An 18,154-nucleotide genomic window follows, 5' to 3' on the forward strand; every position below is an offset into this window, starting at 1 on the left:
GCGGGGCCGGTCCCACTTCGAGCCGTATGGAGTTGTGCGGAGCTGGTCCCGACATCACGCGAAAATCTGAGGGCTCCGAAAAACTGACTGTGTTGAAAAATTCCGCGCAGCAACGGCCCGCAGCCGCCCGCAGCCGCCTCGACGCCGTACGTCATGCGCGAACTTCCTGCGGACTTCACTCGAACTTCATGTCACTCACTCGACCTCCGCGCGGCCCCCGCTTCTGGTTTGGTCGCGCTTGCCGCATGCAGTCCCATACAGTCGCATGCTCGTGGGACAGGCCCTTTAGGTCATGCTTGCCGCATGGAGTCACATGCTCATGGGACAGGCCCTTAAGAGTGTGATGAAACACTTTCTAGCCAGGGTCCTGAGGAGCTTGGGATCATCACGTACAAGTCCACAAATCTTGAGGATAGTGCTTTAGTAGATAAAAGTGATAAAGATGGCACTTAAGCTGGGCAAGGATAGAACACAAGAGCAAATGCACCAGAGTTTCACCAGGATGTTACCGGGAAGGAGAATTTCAGACACGAGGAGAGGCATAAGTTGGAGCGGGACTGCTGTGAGGAAGTGTACAAAATAATGATGGACGTAGATAGGGCAGATAATAGGAAAGTTTTCTCCAGCAGAGGTATCTAAAATAGTGGACACAGGTTTAGAGTGAGAGGTTTAGAGAGTATCAATGCAAGAATTATTGCACCATAAGGTTGTTCGAGTTGGAGCCTGAGTGGGTGGTGGTAGTAGGTACTCTCACAAAAATTAAGAGGTGTCCAATAATGAAGATAGACATAAAATGCTGGAGTAAATCAGTGGGTCTGGTCGCATCTCTGGAGAAAAGGAAAAGGAATAGGTGACATTTCGGAAACGTGACCCTTCTTCAGACTGAGACTTTCAGTCTTCTCAATCAGAGTTCTCAGTCTTCTGCAGTTCCTTCCAACACGTATCTAAAAGTGCACTTGTATCACAAGAATATGAAAGATTAAAGGGCCTAAAGGGATTAATATTGAGGGCCTACTTTTGTGCTGTTGGACTTTCCATTCTCGGAGTTATACTGGGAACATAGGAGTTGTTATAATCATTTAAAAAAATATATACTCAATTACCTCTGTCGTGATTCAATTATCCTTGGTACTTTAAATATGCTTCACAAGGTCTTAAGATTTACATCTTTGTTAAGTATTACAGCACTTAGTTCTATCTCAATATCAGCCACTTTAGAAACAGTGTATAGAGCCAATAAATGGAACCAAGCTGTGGGAATTCCATGTGAGACTTACTGTAATAAATTATTGAAGTTTGCATCTGTTTTCTTATTTTATCAATTTACATGTTGTAATTAAGCATTGACGATTGGTATTTAGTAGAAGAGCTTGACTCAGTTAATAGGATAACTAAGATACGCATTCACTGAAAATCACCAAACATAAGAAAGTATGAGAGATGCAGTCCTTGCAAAAATTATACTTTTTCCTATATAATATATCCTTCAGATTCCTGTTCTATTGCTTTAATAACGCGTCACATAACTGAAACTGTTAGGATTTTTGTGCTTGAATCTGAAATGAAGGCAGGGATCAATAATTTAAAATTATTTTACAGGTAGTAAATAAAACATAATAGACGCTCAGGAATTCCCACTGTTGACATAGAAAATAAATTATTATTTCTTACAATCAAATGATACATAGATGGGTGGCTTTGTTGTTACGAGTAACTATGGCAGCATGATCAGGGAAAATAAAGAAAATTAAGTGGTGAAAGACCTTGAAGTTTGTTTAGAGATACTCTAGGAAAGTTTGGCTCATTTCCTGTAGATACTAGGTTGAATTTAAATTGCAATTAAAAAAGCTCATCCATGATTCTCTCTTTCTTTTTTTTCTTTTTTTTTCTTTTTATTTATTAGAAGCAAATGTACAACAATAGAACCAATGGCATATAAAATTTATACAGTTATTGAACAGGTTCAATTTTTAACTTTTTTGCTTTAAATTAGAAGAAAAGAAAGGAGAAAAAGCAAGAAAGAGAAAACGTGAGATGTGCAAAGATAGAACCCCTAGACTGCCAAAGTAGTGTAGCCAAAGAGTGAATAAAAGAAAGAAAGAGAGGAATAGAAAAAAAAGTACAAAAAAAGAGAGAAAAAAATTGGTGATATACCTGCCTCTCATCCTTCCCCACCCACCTCATCCAATCCGTAATTAGATTTAAATCCAAAATTGTGTTGCACCATACTATCCTTGTAATAAATCAATGAATGGAGTCCATGTCTTGGAAAAGTGATCTGTTTTTTCTGCCAAGCCAAGTCTAATATTTTCAAGATGTAGCGTCTCGGACATGTTTATAATCCACATCTTAAGAGTAGGGACTGATGTATGTTTCCAAAATTCAAGTATTAGTTTTTTCACCATTATCAGGCCGTAATTAAGGAAACGTCTTTGAAATAGTGATAGCTCAGAACAGGCTTCTGAAGTACCTAGAGTGATCAGTTCCGTGTCGGGGTCCAATTTTATTATTAGTGTTTTTGAAAACATTTCAAAAATTCCTCTCCAGAAATTATGTAACTTTATGTAAGAGGCAAAGGAATGGGTTATAGTTGCTTCCTGAAGAAGACATTTATCACAAATAGGAGATACATTTGGAAAGATCTTATTCAGTTTAGACTTTGAATAATAGAGTCTATGCAGTATTTTAAATTGATTTCACGAATGCCTAACGTTAAGCGAACAGTTGTGTATGTATAGAAGGTTTTCCTCCCATCTGTCTTTTAAAATTTTTAGGCCAAGCTCATCTTCCCAAGCTCTTCTAATTACTTCTGACGATGGGGTCTCGATATTTAAAAGGGTGTTATACAGATATGATATTAACTTGTTTGAATCCGAGTTTCTATTCATACATTCATCTAGTGTATCTGGCAACATAGATTGAGAGCCTTGGATATATGATTTCAGATAGTCTCGTATTTGAAGGTATCTAAAATATTGAGAACCTTTCAGATGATATTTCGACTAAAACATGTTCAAATTTCCCAACTTTGTCCCAGTTTCTCACAATCTCAGGAGATAGTTCTTGAAGACTTGCATCACAGCAAAACCAGCACTCTTTCATCATTTGGTGGATGTCAGCAAGACATGAGTGCATCCTACTATAGTTGGGGGGGAAAGGATGGCAGACTCCTCGGAAATCGGGATTGAGGAACCTGCACAGGCTTCTGAAGAGCAGTTAGTAACAAGCTGAGTGCAAAGAACACACATGCAGTGGAATTCTGTGGAGGCCAATTCACTCGATGTATTCAAGAGAGAGTTAGATTTAGCTCTTAGGGCTAACGGAATCAAGGGATATGGGGAAAAAGCAGGAACGGGGAACTGATTCTGTATTATCCTGAACGCAGGTGTATGGGACTAGGGGAGAATACGTGTTCGGCACGGACTAGAAGGATCGAGATGGCCTGTTTCCGTGCTGTAATTGTTATATGGTTATGATCATATTGAATGGCAGTGCTGACTCGATGGGCTGAATGGCCTACTCCTGCGCCTATTTTTTTATGTTTCTATGCATGGAGGTTTCTATGCAAGGAGGTTTCCTGAGAAATGATAGAACATTTGAGCATGCTCTATGAAGGTCCACACTTTTGAGAGCGCCTGCATTACACTCAAATCCTCTTTCAAGCTTAAAGCAAGAGCTGAATTAACCAGGAAAATCAAAGATGCTGATCTTGTTTTATTTTGACTTCTTATCAAGTGTCAGGAGGGCAACCTGCAAGAAGCCTGAACCAATGTTTCTGAGAGTGTGCATGTTCTGACTTAGTCCAGCAGTCCTTGCATTGCTCTCAAACTTTAAGAAGCAAACAAATTCCATCAATAATTTTTTTTAAATGCTGGAAACACTCAGCAGGCCAGGTAGCATCTGTGGAAAAGAGGAAAAGTTAAAATTTCAGTTTGAAGATCACCTACAAATATGCATCCAACTCACACATCAACCGAGCTTTGGAATACATTTCTGAACTTCTATGAAGGCTATATTAAGATTCTGCAATCCAAATTTAAGAGGTTAGTGTGAATACTTTTTATCACAAGCACTGTCAGAGTCAAGAAGATTGCTCCTTACCACCTTCTCAAGGCCATTAAAAATTGCGCCTTAAATGTTGACCTACTTGCAACAGATACATTTCTTGACTGGCTGAAAAATAATCTCAATCCACCCTATTACATCCTCTCTGTGCTGGTTATCATGCTCCATCAAAATTCATAAATGCAAGATCAAGCATTTTATTATTTAAAACTACATTCATAAAATGAGAACACAAAATAATATAACAGTAGAGCACAGGAACAGGCCCCTTTAGCGCACAATGTCCATCCCGAACATGATGCCAAGTTAAACTAAACTCCTCAACCTGTACCCCTCCATTTACTGCATATCCTAAAAGCCTCTGAAATGCCACTATCCGACTCTCCCACCACCCTTGGTGGAAGTGCATTCCAGGCACCCACCGCTCTCTAAAACAATTGCCCCATGGCCAAACCAAAGTCCTATTAAGCTGCAAAATGACATCCTAACTCTTGAACTGAGTTCCCCGACCAATGGAAGCATGGTTGTGGATACCAAACATCTTCATCTTCTAGAGCAGCCAACCATAGGGGACTTTATTAAATGCCTTACAACATCCACTGTCCAACCCTCATCAATCACCTTTGTCACCTCCTCAGAAAACTCAATTAAGTTTGTAAGACATGACCCGTCATGGCAAAGCCATGCTAACTGTCCCTAATTAGCCCATTCTTTTCCAAATATGAGTGAATTCTATCCTAAAGAATAGCTTCTCTACTACTAACCCAAGGCTCATCAGCTTATAATTTGTTCTACTTCCTTTCTTAAACAACTGAACAAAACTGGCTGAAGAAGGATCCCGACTCCCAAATGTCACCCATCCATGTTCTCCAGAGATGCTGCCTGACCTGTTGAGTTACTCCAGCTCATTGTGTCTATATCTGTACCTCTAGAACAAAATTGGCTACTCTCTGGTCCTTTGAGACCAGGTCTGTGACTCGAGAAGATTAGATTAGATCCTTTATTTGTCATTCAGACCTTATGGTCTGAACGAGATATACAATTTGTCATCAAGGCTCTTGCAATCTCCTCTTTTGCCTCTCTCACCAACCTGTGATAGGTTCCAGGAGGCCCCGTGGATCTATCTAACTTAATGTTCTTCAAGAGCCCCAACACCTTCTCCTTCTTGATCTTAAATTGCCCTTGCATATTAGTATTCCCCGCACGGACATCACTGTCCTCCCTGTCCTTCTCCTTGGTGAACACAGATTCAAAGTATTCATTTAGTACCTACATCCTCTGATTCCAAGTATAAATTCCCTTGTTTACTCTTGAGCAGCCCAGGTCACCATCTTGTTTCTAATGTATGTATAAAAAGCCTTGGGATTTCCTTTGATCCAATTCACCAAAGGGAATGCATGGCCCCTTTTGTCCTTTCTAATTGACCATTTGAGATTATTTCCGCTCAATCAGCAATTAGCGGCAACACCCTAATTTGTGAACCAATTATACTTGTGCATTATATTAGTGGTTGCGTGTAGATTCAATTGTTATTCCTACATAGCATTCCCTCGGTGGCTGTGGTCAAATTGTGCTTGAAGTCATGTTCTGGTCCCTATGCCCTCATTGACCCATGGTTTCTATGGTGTTTTAATAATTGCGAGCTTTGTGCAAATAAATGTGAGCTTTTTGCTAGTGCCTGTGCCAATTATGTTCAACTTTCCCCTGTGCGTGGGAAGTGTGTGTTAATTTTAGTTTTGTTTAGTTCAGATAAATAGAATGGAAACAGACAATTTTGGCCCACTAAGTCTATGCCGATGATTGATCACACTTTCATATCCACTTCCTACACACTAGGAGCAGTTTACAGAGGCCATTTAATCTACAAACCCGCACATCCTTGGGATGTGGGAGGAAACCAGAGCACGTGGCAGAGACCCACGTGGTCACAGGGAGAACGTGTAAACTCCACACAAAAAGCACTTGGTCAGGATCATGTCTGTGTCTCTGACAATGAGGCAGTGGCCCGACCAGCTGTGCCAGTGTGTCTGTACAAGTTGTGAAAGGTTTGCTGTAGTGATGTGTGGGGCATCATAATTGTCAGATGACTAATGTTGTTATATTTGAAGGGGTAACTTGTGATGCTTGTTTTTTTTTTTAATTTATTTTTTGGGACGAGAGCACGGCTGCTAAAGCCAACTTTTATCACCTGGTTTCCCTTGCTCTGAAGATAGTGGCTTACTAGGGCATTTCCAATTACATTTTAAGATCCAAACATATTGCTTGTGGGTCCAGAGTCACCAGTAGGTTCAAAGAATCATACAGCACGGAAACAGGCCCCTTGGCCCAACTCGTTCTTGTTGACTAAGATAACCCATTTAAGCTAGTCCCATTTGTCCATGTTTGGCCCATATCCCTCTAAACCGTGCCTAAATGTATACCTATCCAAACGTCTCCAAAATGCTGCTATAGTATCTGTCTCAACTACATCCTCTAGCAATTCATTCCATGTGCTGGCACCCTCTGCATGAAAAGGTTGCCCCTTAGGTTCCTATCAAATCTTTCTCCAGTCACCTCAAAACCATGCTGACTCCCCCGCCATGGAAAAACGACTGTGAACCCAATCTACCCATTCCCTTCATGATCCTATACGCCCTCATTCCTCAGCCTCTCACACTCCAAGGAACAAAGCCCAATCTCCAGCCCAATAGCACCTTCCCACAGCAGGGCAGCCAAAGCTGAACAGAATATTTCTAGTGCAGCCTTATCCATTTCTTGTACAACCAAAAAATAATATCCTAACTTCCACACTCACTTAGTCAACTTCCTGACAGCAGACCAGCATGCTAAAAGCTTTCTTCACCATCCTATCTACCTGTAACACCACTTTCATGGAAATATGTACTTGTACTCTGAGATCCCTCTGCTCTATAAAAATCCCTTGGGTTCTATCTTTCATTATGAGGGCCCTGCCCTAGTTTGACATCCCAAAAGGCTACATCTTACACGTATCTGAATAAAATTCCAATTTATCAGATGGCACAGTGGCACAGCTGGTAGAGCTGTTTCCTCGTAGTGCCAGAGACCCGAGTATGATCCTGACCTCCGGCGCTGTCTGTGTGGAGTTTGCATGTTTTCTCTGTGACCATGTCGGTTCCCTCAGGTTCTCCAGTTTGCTTCCACATCCCAAAGATGTGTGGGTTTGTGGGTTAACTGGCCACTATGAATTGCCACTGTTTACAGTGGATGTAAAAGTGGAATCACATAGAACTGGCGTGAATGGGTAATCGATGGCCCACGGGGACTTGATGGGCCAAGAGGGTCGTTTCAATGCTGTATTTCTAAAGTAAACAAAACTAAGCCATTATATAGAAACAAGGAACTGCAGATACTGGTTTACAAAAAGCCATTCCTTGCTCAGATGATCAAGATTCCATTGTAATTCTTGATAACCATCTTCATTGCCTATGATAACACCTATTTCAGTGGCATATTGATAGGTTTCCTTCCATGAAAGTCATGTGAGAACCAACTATTCAAGTAGTTTTGCCCTCATCCGCACAGCTAGTTTGCTTCTCTGAATTTTAATTTCCCAGCTGCCATGTTGCGATTTGAACTGGGGTCTCTGAATCGGTAGTACAAGTACTAGTACACCCTGTGGGGCTTGGTGATGCCGTTACTAATCTTGTTCATGAATGTATGATCAATTTCACGCACTCTATTCATGCCCCGAATAACTCAGGACATTGATGTGGAGCAAGCTCCTCCTTCTAATACTTCATTATTGACTTGACAGGCATCCCAGCCCCCTATGATGAGAAGACTTCTTTTTTCCTGCTCACATTGTTCAACAACGTGTCCAGAGCCACCCACCTCTGGACTAAACTGCCCAAGTTTCAAGAAGACTACCCACCAGTGGTTCGGAAGCATTTAATGATGACTCGTAAATCTCAGCCAGGGCTCCTGCAATTTCTTCTCTAGTTCCCCACTGTGTCCGTGGATATTTCTGATCAGGCCTGGAAGTTTTGACTATCTTCATAGGTATCAGGACCTTCAGTGCCTCTTCAACCATAACACTGACTGCTCTCAAGACACTTCCATTGACTGCCCCAAGTTCTCCAGTCCTCGTGTCTTTCTCCATGGTAAAAACAGAGGATAAATATTTGTTCAGGACCTTACACATTTCCTGTGGCACCATGTAGAGTTGATCGCTTTGATTTCTGAGGGGTCCCAGTCTCTTTGGTTACCCTTTTTGCCTTGATGTACTTTAATTTAGCTTAGTTTAGTTTAGAGATAGAGCGCGGCCCACCAAGCCCGCGCCGACCAACTACCACCCCATACACTAGCGCTGTACTACACACTAGGGACTTATTATGATCTTTATCGAAGCCAATTAACCTACAAACCTGTACAACTTTGGAGTGTGGGAGGAATCCGGAGCACCCGGAGAAAACCCACAGTCACGGTGAGAAGGTTCAAACTCCGAACGGCAGCACCTGTAGTCAGGATAAAACCTGGGTCTCTGGCGCTGTAAAGCACCAACTGTACCGCTGCGCCACCGTGCCGCACTTTTGATGCCCCATGACTTCCACAGCAGATTGTAAGCAACAAGCTACTGCCATTATTTCAATGTGACATCTGTTGATTAAATTTCACCACCATGATAATAGAGGGATTTTGAATTTTAAGTTCAGAATGGCAGAATGATGAATTATGAATCCAGAGCACATTTCTAGTGCTATTCAATTCCTTTCTAGCACATTTTAAGATATTGAATGAAAAAAATGGTCTAAATTAAAAAGTACCTTATTTTTAGATTTTCACTCCATTTACGTTAGAATTTAACAATACAGCAGGAATAAATTACAACTTACAATGCGAAGGATCTTTATTTAGTATGTTCGGTCTTCTCTGAGCCAGCTGATCTGAGGTGTTTAAATGATTGTTTAATCTGGAACAAATAAATATTAGTTCAAAATATTTTAAAATTCCCAAGAAAGTTTAAATGGAAAATTAATTTTAGCAGGCGCATTTGTGAAAAGCTTGATAAGCTGCATTGCTCATCTTGAATCTTGGCTTTAAACTGCATTATAGTTTATTGGGCGTCCTGCAAGCCAACTGTTCATTAATTGCTGTACACCGTGTTCATTGTCCCATTTTTGAATTGCTCCTGTTTCCTGTTACAATCCACAGATACAGTAAGGAGGTGGCCCTAGAAATCGTGGTTGTATTGGTGATCATTTTCCAATGTTCTAAAGACTCTGGATCAGTTCCTGTGGACTGGAGGGCAGCTAAAGTAACCCCACTTTTAAGAAAGGAGGGAGAGAGAAAACAGGGAATTATCGACCAGTTAGCCTTACATCGGTAGTGAGGAAGATGCTCGAGTCGATTATTAAAGATGTTCTAGCAGCGCATTTGGAAAGCAGTGACAAGGTCGGTCAAAGTCAGTATGGACTTTGACATCATGGGGATGTCAAGGGGACATCATGCTTGACTAATCATCTGGAATATTTTGAGGATGTAACAAGTAGAATGTATAAGGGCCTATGACCAGGTCCCACACAAGAGGTTAGTGTGCAAAATTAGAGCACATGCTATTGGGGGTAGGGTATTGACATGTTGCCGTTCATAGCAAGAGGATTTGAGTAAAGGAGCAAGGATGTGTACAGGGCCCTGGTGAGACCACACCTGGGGTATTGTGTGCAGTTTTGGTCTAATTTGAGGATGGACATTCTTGTTATTGAGGGAGTGCAGGTTTACCAGGTTAATTCATGGCATGGCAGGACTGACACAGTTTAAGCTTAAGAATAAGTGCTAGGCCATTTAGGACTGAGATCAGGAAAAACATTTTCACACAGAGCATTGTGAATCTGTGGAATTCTCTGCCACATAAGGCAGTGGAGGCCAATTCACTGGATGTTTTCAAGAGAGAGTTAGATATAGCTCTTAGGGCTAATGGGTTCAAGGGATATGGGAAAGAGCAGGATTTTGGGTACTGATTTTGGATGATCAGCCATGATCATATTGCATGGTGATGCTGGCCCGAAGGGCCAAGTGGACTATTCCTGCACCTATATTCTATGTTTCTATGAAACAGGCCCTTCAGTTCTCCATGTGCACAGCAACCATTGATCACACATACACTAGTTCTATGTTATCCCACTTTTGCATTCTATACACTAGGATGCAGTTAACCTACACACCTGCACGTTTCTGTGAACCTAAGCATAACTTCCTAAGCTCCTATACCCAAAAAGGATTTGAGTATAGGAGCAGGGAGGTTCTGCTGCAGTTGTACAGGGTATTGGTGAGACAACACCTGGAGTATTGTGTACAGTTTTGGTCTCCAAATCTGAGGAAAGACATTCTTGCCATAGAGGGAGTACAGAGAAGGTTCACCAGACTGATTCCTGGGATGTCAGGACTTTCATATGAAGAAAGACTGGGTAGACTCGGCTTGTACTCGCTAGAGTTTAGAAGATTGAGGGGGGATCTTATAGAAACTTACAAAATTCTTAAGGGGTTGGACAGGCTAGATGCAGGAAGATTATTTCCGATGTTAGGGAAGTCCAGGACAAGGGGTCACAGTTTAAGGTTAAAGGGGAAATCCTTTAGGACCGAGATGAGAAAAAAATTTTCATACAGAGAGTGGTGAATCTCTGGAACTCTCTGCCACAGAAGGTAGTTGAGGCCAGTTCATTGGCTATATTTAAGAGGGAGTTAGATGTGGCCCTTGTGGCTAAAGGGATCAGGGGGCATGGAGAGAAGGCAGGTACGGGATACTGAGTTGGATGATCAGCCATGATCATATTGAATGGCGGTGCAGGCTCGAAGGGCCGAATGGCCTACTCCTGCACCTATTTTCTATGTTTCTATGTTTTGTACTCCAGGCCAAGTGCTCCAGGAGATTTATTTGCCTCTAATTTTTCCAGATGAAATTGATAATATTTTAGGATAGGATGGGTTTAGAGAGATATGAAACGCGTGCAGTCAAATGGGACAAGCCTAGAATATCAACTTGGTATTGTCAACATGAAAACTAAGTTTGCTCCTCTTTCCACAAATGCTATCAGTTCTACAGAAGTTTACAGCATTTTGTTTTCACTTTCCTATACCCAGTTGGCTTGCAGCCAAATCCAAGGGATCTTTATTGTCAATGATATAATTTCCAGTAAGTGGTTAAGTTACTGGACTAGCAGCTGAAAGTTGGCACTAATAATTGGAAAATTTGCATATGAATCCCATCAAGGCAGCTGGTACATTTATGTTCACTTTTAATTGATTAAATCTGAAATAAAACAGAATAATAGTAATGGTAACTATAAAATGATTGGATTGTTGTAAAAGTCCATTGGCTTCACTCAATGGACTGCCTGTGGTGAAAGAAAATTGTCATGCATGGGGGGGGGGGGGGGGGGGGGAAAGAAGAGAGAGAAGAGAGAGCAGCTAATTCAAGTCCAGCACTTCATATTATTCGTGTATTGACACAAAACAAAGCCATTTGTTCCATGTGGGCATGTAGTCCTATTTTCCTCTCATACATTCCCATCTGTTCTGCTTTGATTCTCCTGCTTCCCATCTACACAAGGAATAATTTGCTGTACTCAATTAATCTACCAGCATATCCTTGGATTGCAAGGGGAAACCAGAGCACTTGGAGGAAAGCCTTCCCGATAACAATTTATTGGTTGGAACTCATCCGAACCAATCATAAAATGATCTATGTTTATAGTTATGTTTTTGTGCCAATGCCATGAACGACACATTTAATGCCGGATGGTCAGGGAAGATTAAGGTGAAAATTTGTGCGTTATGCATTGAGTCATGCATAACGTCTTTAATTTTGCATAATTCCAGCAGCCCTTTTATTGCTTGATCTATTTTACAGAGCAATGGAATAGATGATGATGTGTACCATTTCAGAGGGTTTTAGGGTGGTTGCAAACAGTCAAAATATTAAGATAGTTAATATTTAGAGAGATTTTACAAAATTACCTTACAAAAAGATTTTATAAAGTGGTGAAGAAGGCAATTGGCACACTTGCCTTCACAGAGGACAATCCTTGAATACACGATTTGGGATGACATGTTGCAATTATACAATTCAATGGAAGAGACCACACTTAGAGTATTGTATGAACATCTGGTAGTGCAGCTATAGGAAGGATGGCCTTCAGCTAGAAAGAATATGAAAAACATTCACAAGGAAGAAATGTTTACCAGGAAAGAAGGCATGAGTTCTAAGGCAAAGATGGATAGAGGGGAGGCTTTTTTCCCCTCTGAAGAGGTTGAGGTGTGCAGAAGTATGAAAAACATAGATAAGATGAATGGTCTTGATCTTTTTCCAGGGGAGGGGCACCTAAAGCTAGACCGCATAGGTTTAAGGTGAGAGACAAAAGGTTTAAAGGATCCCGAGACTACCATTTTCATACAGAGGGCAGTGTGTATATGAAACACAAGGCAGACACAATTGCAACATTTAAAAAACATTCCTACTCCGACCAACGTGTCCCATCTATACCAGTCCCACCTGCATTTGGCCCATATCCCTCTAAACCTGTCCCATCCATGTACCTATACAGATGTTTAAATGTTGCAACAGTACATGCCTCAACTAGCTACCCCGGCAGCACGTTTCATACATCCACCACCCTTTGTGTGAAAAATCTAACCCTTAGGTTTCTATCAAATCCTTCACCCCTCACATCAAGTCCATGTCCTCTGCTTCTTGATTCCCACAATCTGGTGCATCCACCCAATCTATTCCTCTCATGAACTTGTGCATCTCCAGGAGATCACTCCTCATCCTTCTGCACTCCAAGGGATAGAATCCTAACCTGCTCAACCCCATCTATAGTTTAGGCCCCCGTCCCGAGTCCTGGCAACAGCCTTGTCTTCACCCTTTCCAGCCTGACATCTCTCCCACAACAAGATGCCCAGAACTGAGCACAATACTTCAAATGTGGCCACACCAACATCCTATGTAACCGCAACATGATATCCCAACTTCTAAACTCAATACTCTGACTGATGAAGTCCAATGTGCCAAAAGCATTTCTGACCACCCTACTTACCTGTTGTGCCACTTTCAATAGACAAAAGGTGCAAGAGTAGACCTTTCGGCCCTTCAAGCCAGCACCACCGCTCAATGTGATCATGACTGATCATCCCCAATCAGTACCCCGTTCCTGCATTCTCCCCACATCTCCTGACTCTGCTATCTTTAAGAGCCCTCTGAGGCAGAGAATTCCACAGACTACCAACTCTCTGTGAGAAAAATTGTTTCCTCATCTCCGTTCTAAATTGCTCACCCCTTATTCTTAATCTGTGGCATCTGGTTCTGGACTCCCCCAACACCGGGAACGTGTTTCCTGCCTCTGACGTATCCAAACCCTTAATAATCTTATGTTTCAATAAGATTCCCTCTCATCCTTCTAAACTCCAGAGTATATAAGCCAGTCCACTCCATTGTCTCAGCATATGATAGTGCCACCATCCCGGGAATTAACCTTGTAAATCTACGCTGTACCCCCTCAACAGCAAGAATGTTCTTCCTTGAATTAAGGAAATACTCCAGGTGTGGTCTCACTAGGGACCTATACAACTGCAGAAGAACCTCTTTGCTCCTATACTCAAATCCTCTTTTTATAAAGGCCAACATGCCATTCGCTTTCTTCACTGCCTGCTGTACCTACATGCTTACTTTAATTGACTGATGAACAAGGAACCCCAGATCACGTGTACTCCCCCTTTTCCCAACTTGACACCATTTAGATAATAATCTGCCTTCCTGTTTTGCTAGCAAAGTGGATAACCTCACATTTATCCACATTAAACTGCATCTGCCATGCATCTGCCCACTCACCCAACCTGTCCAAGTCACCTTGCATCCTCATCGCATCCACCTCACAGTTCACACGGCCACCCAGCTTTGTGTCGTCTGCAAATTTGCTAATGTTACTTTGAATCCCTTCATCTAAATCTTTGATATATATTGTAAATAGCTGAGGTCTCAGCACCGAGCCTTGCTAATCCACTTGTCACCGCCTGCCATTCTTTGTTAGTTGGACCCGTTAATCCCTACTCTTTGTTTCCTGTCTGCCAACCAATTTTCTATCCATGTCAGCACTCTACCCCCAATTTGCCCTAATTTTGCCCACTAATCTCCTATGTGGGACCTTATCAAATGCTTTCTGAAAATTCAGGTACACTGCATCCACAGGCTCTCCCTTGTCCATTTTCCTAGTACATCCTCAAAAAATTCCAGAAGATTAGTCAAATATGATTTCCCCTTCGTAAATCCATGCTGACTCAGACCGATCTTGTTCCTGCTATCCAAATATGCCGCTATTTCATCTTTTACGATTGACTCCAGCATCTTCCCCACCACCAATGTCAGGCTAACTGGACTATAATTCCCTGTTTTCTCTCTCCCGCCTTTCTTAAAAAGTGGGATAACATTGGGTACCCTCCAATCCACAGGAACTGATCCTGAATCTATAGAACATTGGAAAATGAACACCAGTGCGTCCACAATTTCTAGAGCCACTTCCTTAAGTACCGTGGGATGCAGCCATCAGGCCCTGGGGATTTATCAGCCTTCAGTCCGGTCAGTTTAGCCAACACCATTTCCTTCCTAATGTGGATTTCCTTCAGTTCCTCCACCACCCCAGATACCCTGGCCTCTTCCAACATCAGGAAGATTGTTTGTGTCCTCCTTAGTGAAGACGGATCCAAAGTACCTTTTCAACTCATCTGCCATTTCCTTGTTCCCCATAATAAATTCACCTTTTTCAGTCTTCAAGGGACCAACTTTGATCTTAACTATTTTTTTCCTCTTCACATACCTAAAGAAGCTTTTACTATCCTGCTTTATATTCTTGGCTAGCTTACCTTCGTACCTCATCTTTTCTCCCCGTATTGCCTTTTTAGTTTTCTTCTGTTGCTCTTTAAACATCACCCAATCCTCTTGCTTCCCGCTCATCTTTGCCACGTTGTACTTCTTCGCTTTTATTTTTATACTGTCCCTGACGTCCCTTGTCAGCCACGGTCGCCCCTTACCCCCCCTTGGGATCTTTCTTCCTCTTTCAACGAACTATGTACCTGCACTCACAGATCCCTCCACTCTACAACACGTTCCAGAGCTCGACCATTCACTCTGTTGTTCCTGCCCATGTTAGTCTTCCCAAAATGCAACACCTCATACTTCTCCGTATTAAATTCCATCAACCAATCCTCAGCCCACCGGCCCATCCAATCAAGAACCTGCTGCAATTTTTGACAACCTTCTTCACCCTCGACAATACCACCCACTTTAGTGTTAGGCATAGAAAATATTTAAAAGGACATGGTCAAACATATGTCAATGGGACTAGCTCAGAAAGACATCTTGGTCAGCATGGACGAGATGGGTCAAAGGGTTTGTTTCCACGCTGTATAAAGCTATGACTAAAGAATGTGTTATAATCAAGTAAATTAATGTAAGTTGTTGAGATTTCTTACATGTTTTAGGATGTTTTTAAAATCCAATGTTTCTGCTTGATGGTCTTGCTTTTTTTCGGATAAATCTGTACCTTTGGCAGCTTCTGAACAGACTTCAGTATCAGTTTTACTTGAGGCTGAAGTTACTGGTGAATTGATAGGACATTGTGCTAATGTAGAATGGATTGAAATACTCCTTCCCGCAGTTGATTCCAGCTCCTGTGAGATGCTGACTGCTGCTGGCATAGATGTCATGCAGATGGATGAAGGACAATGCTGGCTATGTGATCCAAAATTCCTTGTTTGCTTCATCATTTCCACGTATGAGCACAGAGAAGACTGTTCCTCCAGCAAACTCAGCAACTGCTGAAAGAGTTACAGATGCAGGTTCAGCGTAATTTTAACACTTCAAATCATAGTATCAATGCTTACCTCAAATTCTCAAAGTCAGAAATGATAGCCAAGGAATTGAACAATTAAAAATGTCCAACATTTTCAGAAATTCAATAGGGAGACAAAGTAATATGAAAAAAATTACACCTTACAAACTCTGAATAGCTACAGATAATTGAATAATATTTAGGAATGAATTTCACCTATCTTTTACACTTATAAACTGCCATTTTAATCTCAAATAACCTTTTTCACTGCCACTATACCATGAATTTTAATATCATCCACAAACATACATATCATGCCAACTACATTCACATCCAATTCTATAATATAAATAACGAACAGTGGACCCAGCACCAATTGCTGTTGCACACCTTTCATTACCAGCCTCCACCACCCTATCTCCTATTTTCAAGTCAATTTTGTAATAATTCGGCTAGCCTACCCTGGATCCCATGTGATCTAAGCTTTTAGACCAACCTAGCATGTTGTGCCTTGCACTAAAGACACTGCTAAAGTCCATGTAATCATCTCCTGCACTGCTCATCTAATCTTCTTGGTCATCTCTTCCAAAAACTCACATTTTTGAGACACAAATTCCCATTTACAAAGCCATTATTGACTATCCCTGGTCAGTTCTTGCCTTCCAAAATGTTCATAGATCCTGTCCCTCATAATCCCTTCTAATAACATATACACTACTGATATTAGGCTCATTGGCCTGTAGCTCCCAGATTTTTCCACACAGCCTTTCTGAAATAGAGACACAACATTAGCCGCTTTACAGTCTTCTGCAACCTCACTGATGACTGGCGATGATACAAAGATGACTGCCAGGGGATTTTTCCAATTTCATCCTTAGCTTCCCACTCTGGATTAAAAGTCTGTGCGCATTCACCATATCCCTTCATAATCTTCCTGTTCCACGTTGCACCAGGAGTAATCTGGTGATCATTACCCTTGAGGTCCTGCTTTTGAATCTTTTGCCTTATTCCCAATTTACTTTTTGTAGGACCTTTTCTCTTTACCTACCTCACCCTCCACCTGGGAACATGAAGCTCTCAGACTTTATGTTGCATTCAACAATTTCAGGTAACCACCCCCTCTGAAGAAGAGTCCTGACCCCAAACGTCATCTATCCATTTTCTCCTGACCCACTGAGTTACTCCAGCACTTTGTATCTTTTGTTTTGTAACCCAAACTCTGCAGTTCTTTATATCAATTTTTTTTTCTGTAGCTTTCTATTTCAAGTTCTTTCTATTCTCAGTGTCCAACTGCTAGTTTTAAAGTAATTTTTACCTTGACATCATTGAGTTAGAAACATAGAAACAGAAAATAGATGTAGGAATAGGCCATTTGGCCCCTCGAGCCAGCACAGCCTTTCAATATGATCATGGCTGATCATCCAAAATCAGTACCCTGTTCCTGCTTTCTCCCCATATCCCTTGATTCTGTAGCCCTAAGAGTTATGTCTAACTCCTCCTTGAAAACATCCAGTGAATTTGACTCCACTGCCTTCTGTGGCAGAGAATTCCACAGATTCACATCTCTCTGGGTGAAAAAGGTTTTCCTCATCTCAGTCCTAAGTGGCCTACCCCTTATTCTTAAACTGTGACCCCTGGTTCTGGGCTCCCCCAACATCGAGAACATTTTTCCTGCATCTAGCCTGTGAATACAAGCCCAGTAGATCCATTCTTTCATCATATGTCAGTCCTGCCATCCCGGGAATAAACCTGGTGAACCTACGCTGCACTCCCTCAATAGTAAGAATGTCTTTCCTCAAATTAGGTGGGCAAAACTGCACACAATACTCCAGGTGTGGTCTCACCAGGGTCCTATAAAAGTGTAGTAGGACCTCTTTGTTCCTATTCTCAAATCCTCTTGCTATGAAGGCCAACATGCCATTTGCTTTCTTCACTGCCTGCTGTACCTGCATGCTTACTTTTAGTGACTGATGTAGAAGGCTACCCAGGTCTCATTGCACCTCCAATTTTCCTAATCTGACCATTCAGATAATAATCTGCCTTCTTGTTTTTGCCACCAAAATGGATAACCTCACATTTATCCACATTATACTGCATGTGCCATGCATCTGCCCACTCACCCACTCACCCAACCTATCTAAATCACGCTGCAACCTCATAGCCCCCTCCTCACAGCTCACACTGCCACCCAGCTTTGTGTTATCTGCAAACATGGAGATTTACATCTGTTGTATCCTGATCACACATTT

At 41.7% G+C, this 18,154-nt stretch overlaps 1 protein-coding gene across 1 annotated transcript in view; it reads right to left on the reverse strand.

The window, feature by feature from the left end:
- Positions 1–311: 311 nt before the first annotated feature.
- itprid1 (ITPR interacting domain containing 1) overlaps positions 312–18,154 on the reverse strand; it is a 107,882-nt gene continuing 90,039 nt past the window's right edge. The window contains exons 14-16 of the mRNA XM_055633499.1: positions 15,547–15,891; positions 8,919–8,995; positions 312–3,900 (exon numbers count right to left, since the gene is read on the reverse strand). Of these exons, the coding sequence (XP_055489474.1) occupies positions 8,933–8,995; positions 15,547–15,891 (408 nt within the window). The 3' untranslated portion in view covers positions 312–3,900; positions 8,919–8,932. The remainder of the gene's footprint in view (positions 3,901–8,918; positions 8,996–15,546; positions 15,892–18,154) is intronic.

Source organism: Leucoraja erinacea, chromosome 4 (assembly GCF_028641065.1).
Source record: "Leucoraja erinacea ecotype New England chromosome 4, Leri_hhj_1, whole genome shotgun sequence".
Lineage (NCBI taxonomy): Eukaryota > Metazoa > Chordata > Chondrichthyes > Rajiformes > Rajidae > Leucoraja > Leucoraja erinaceus.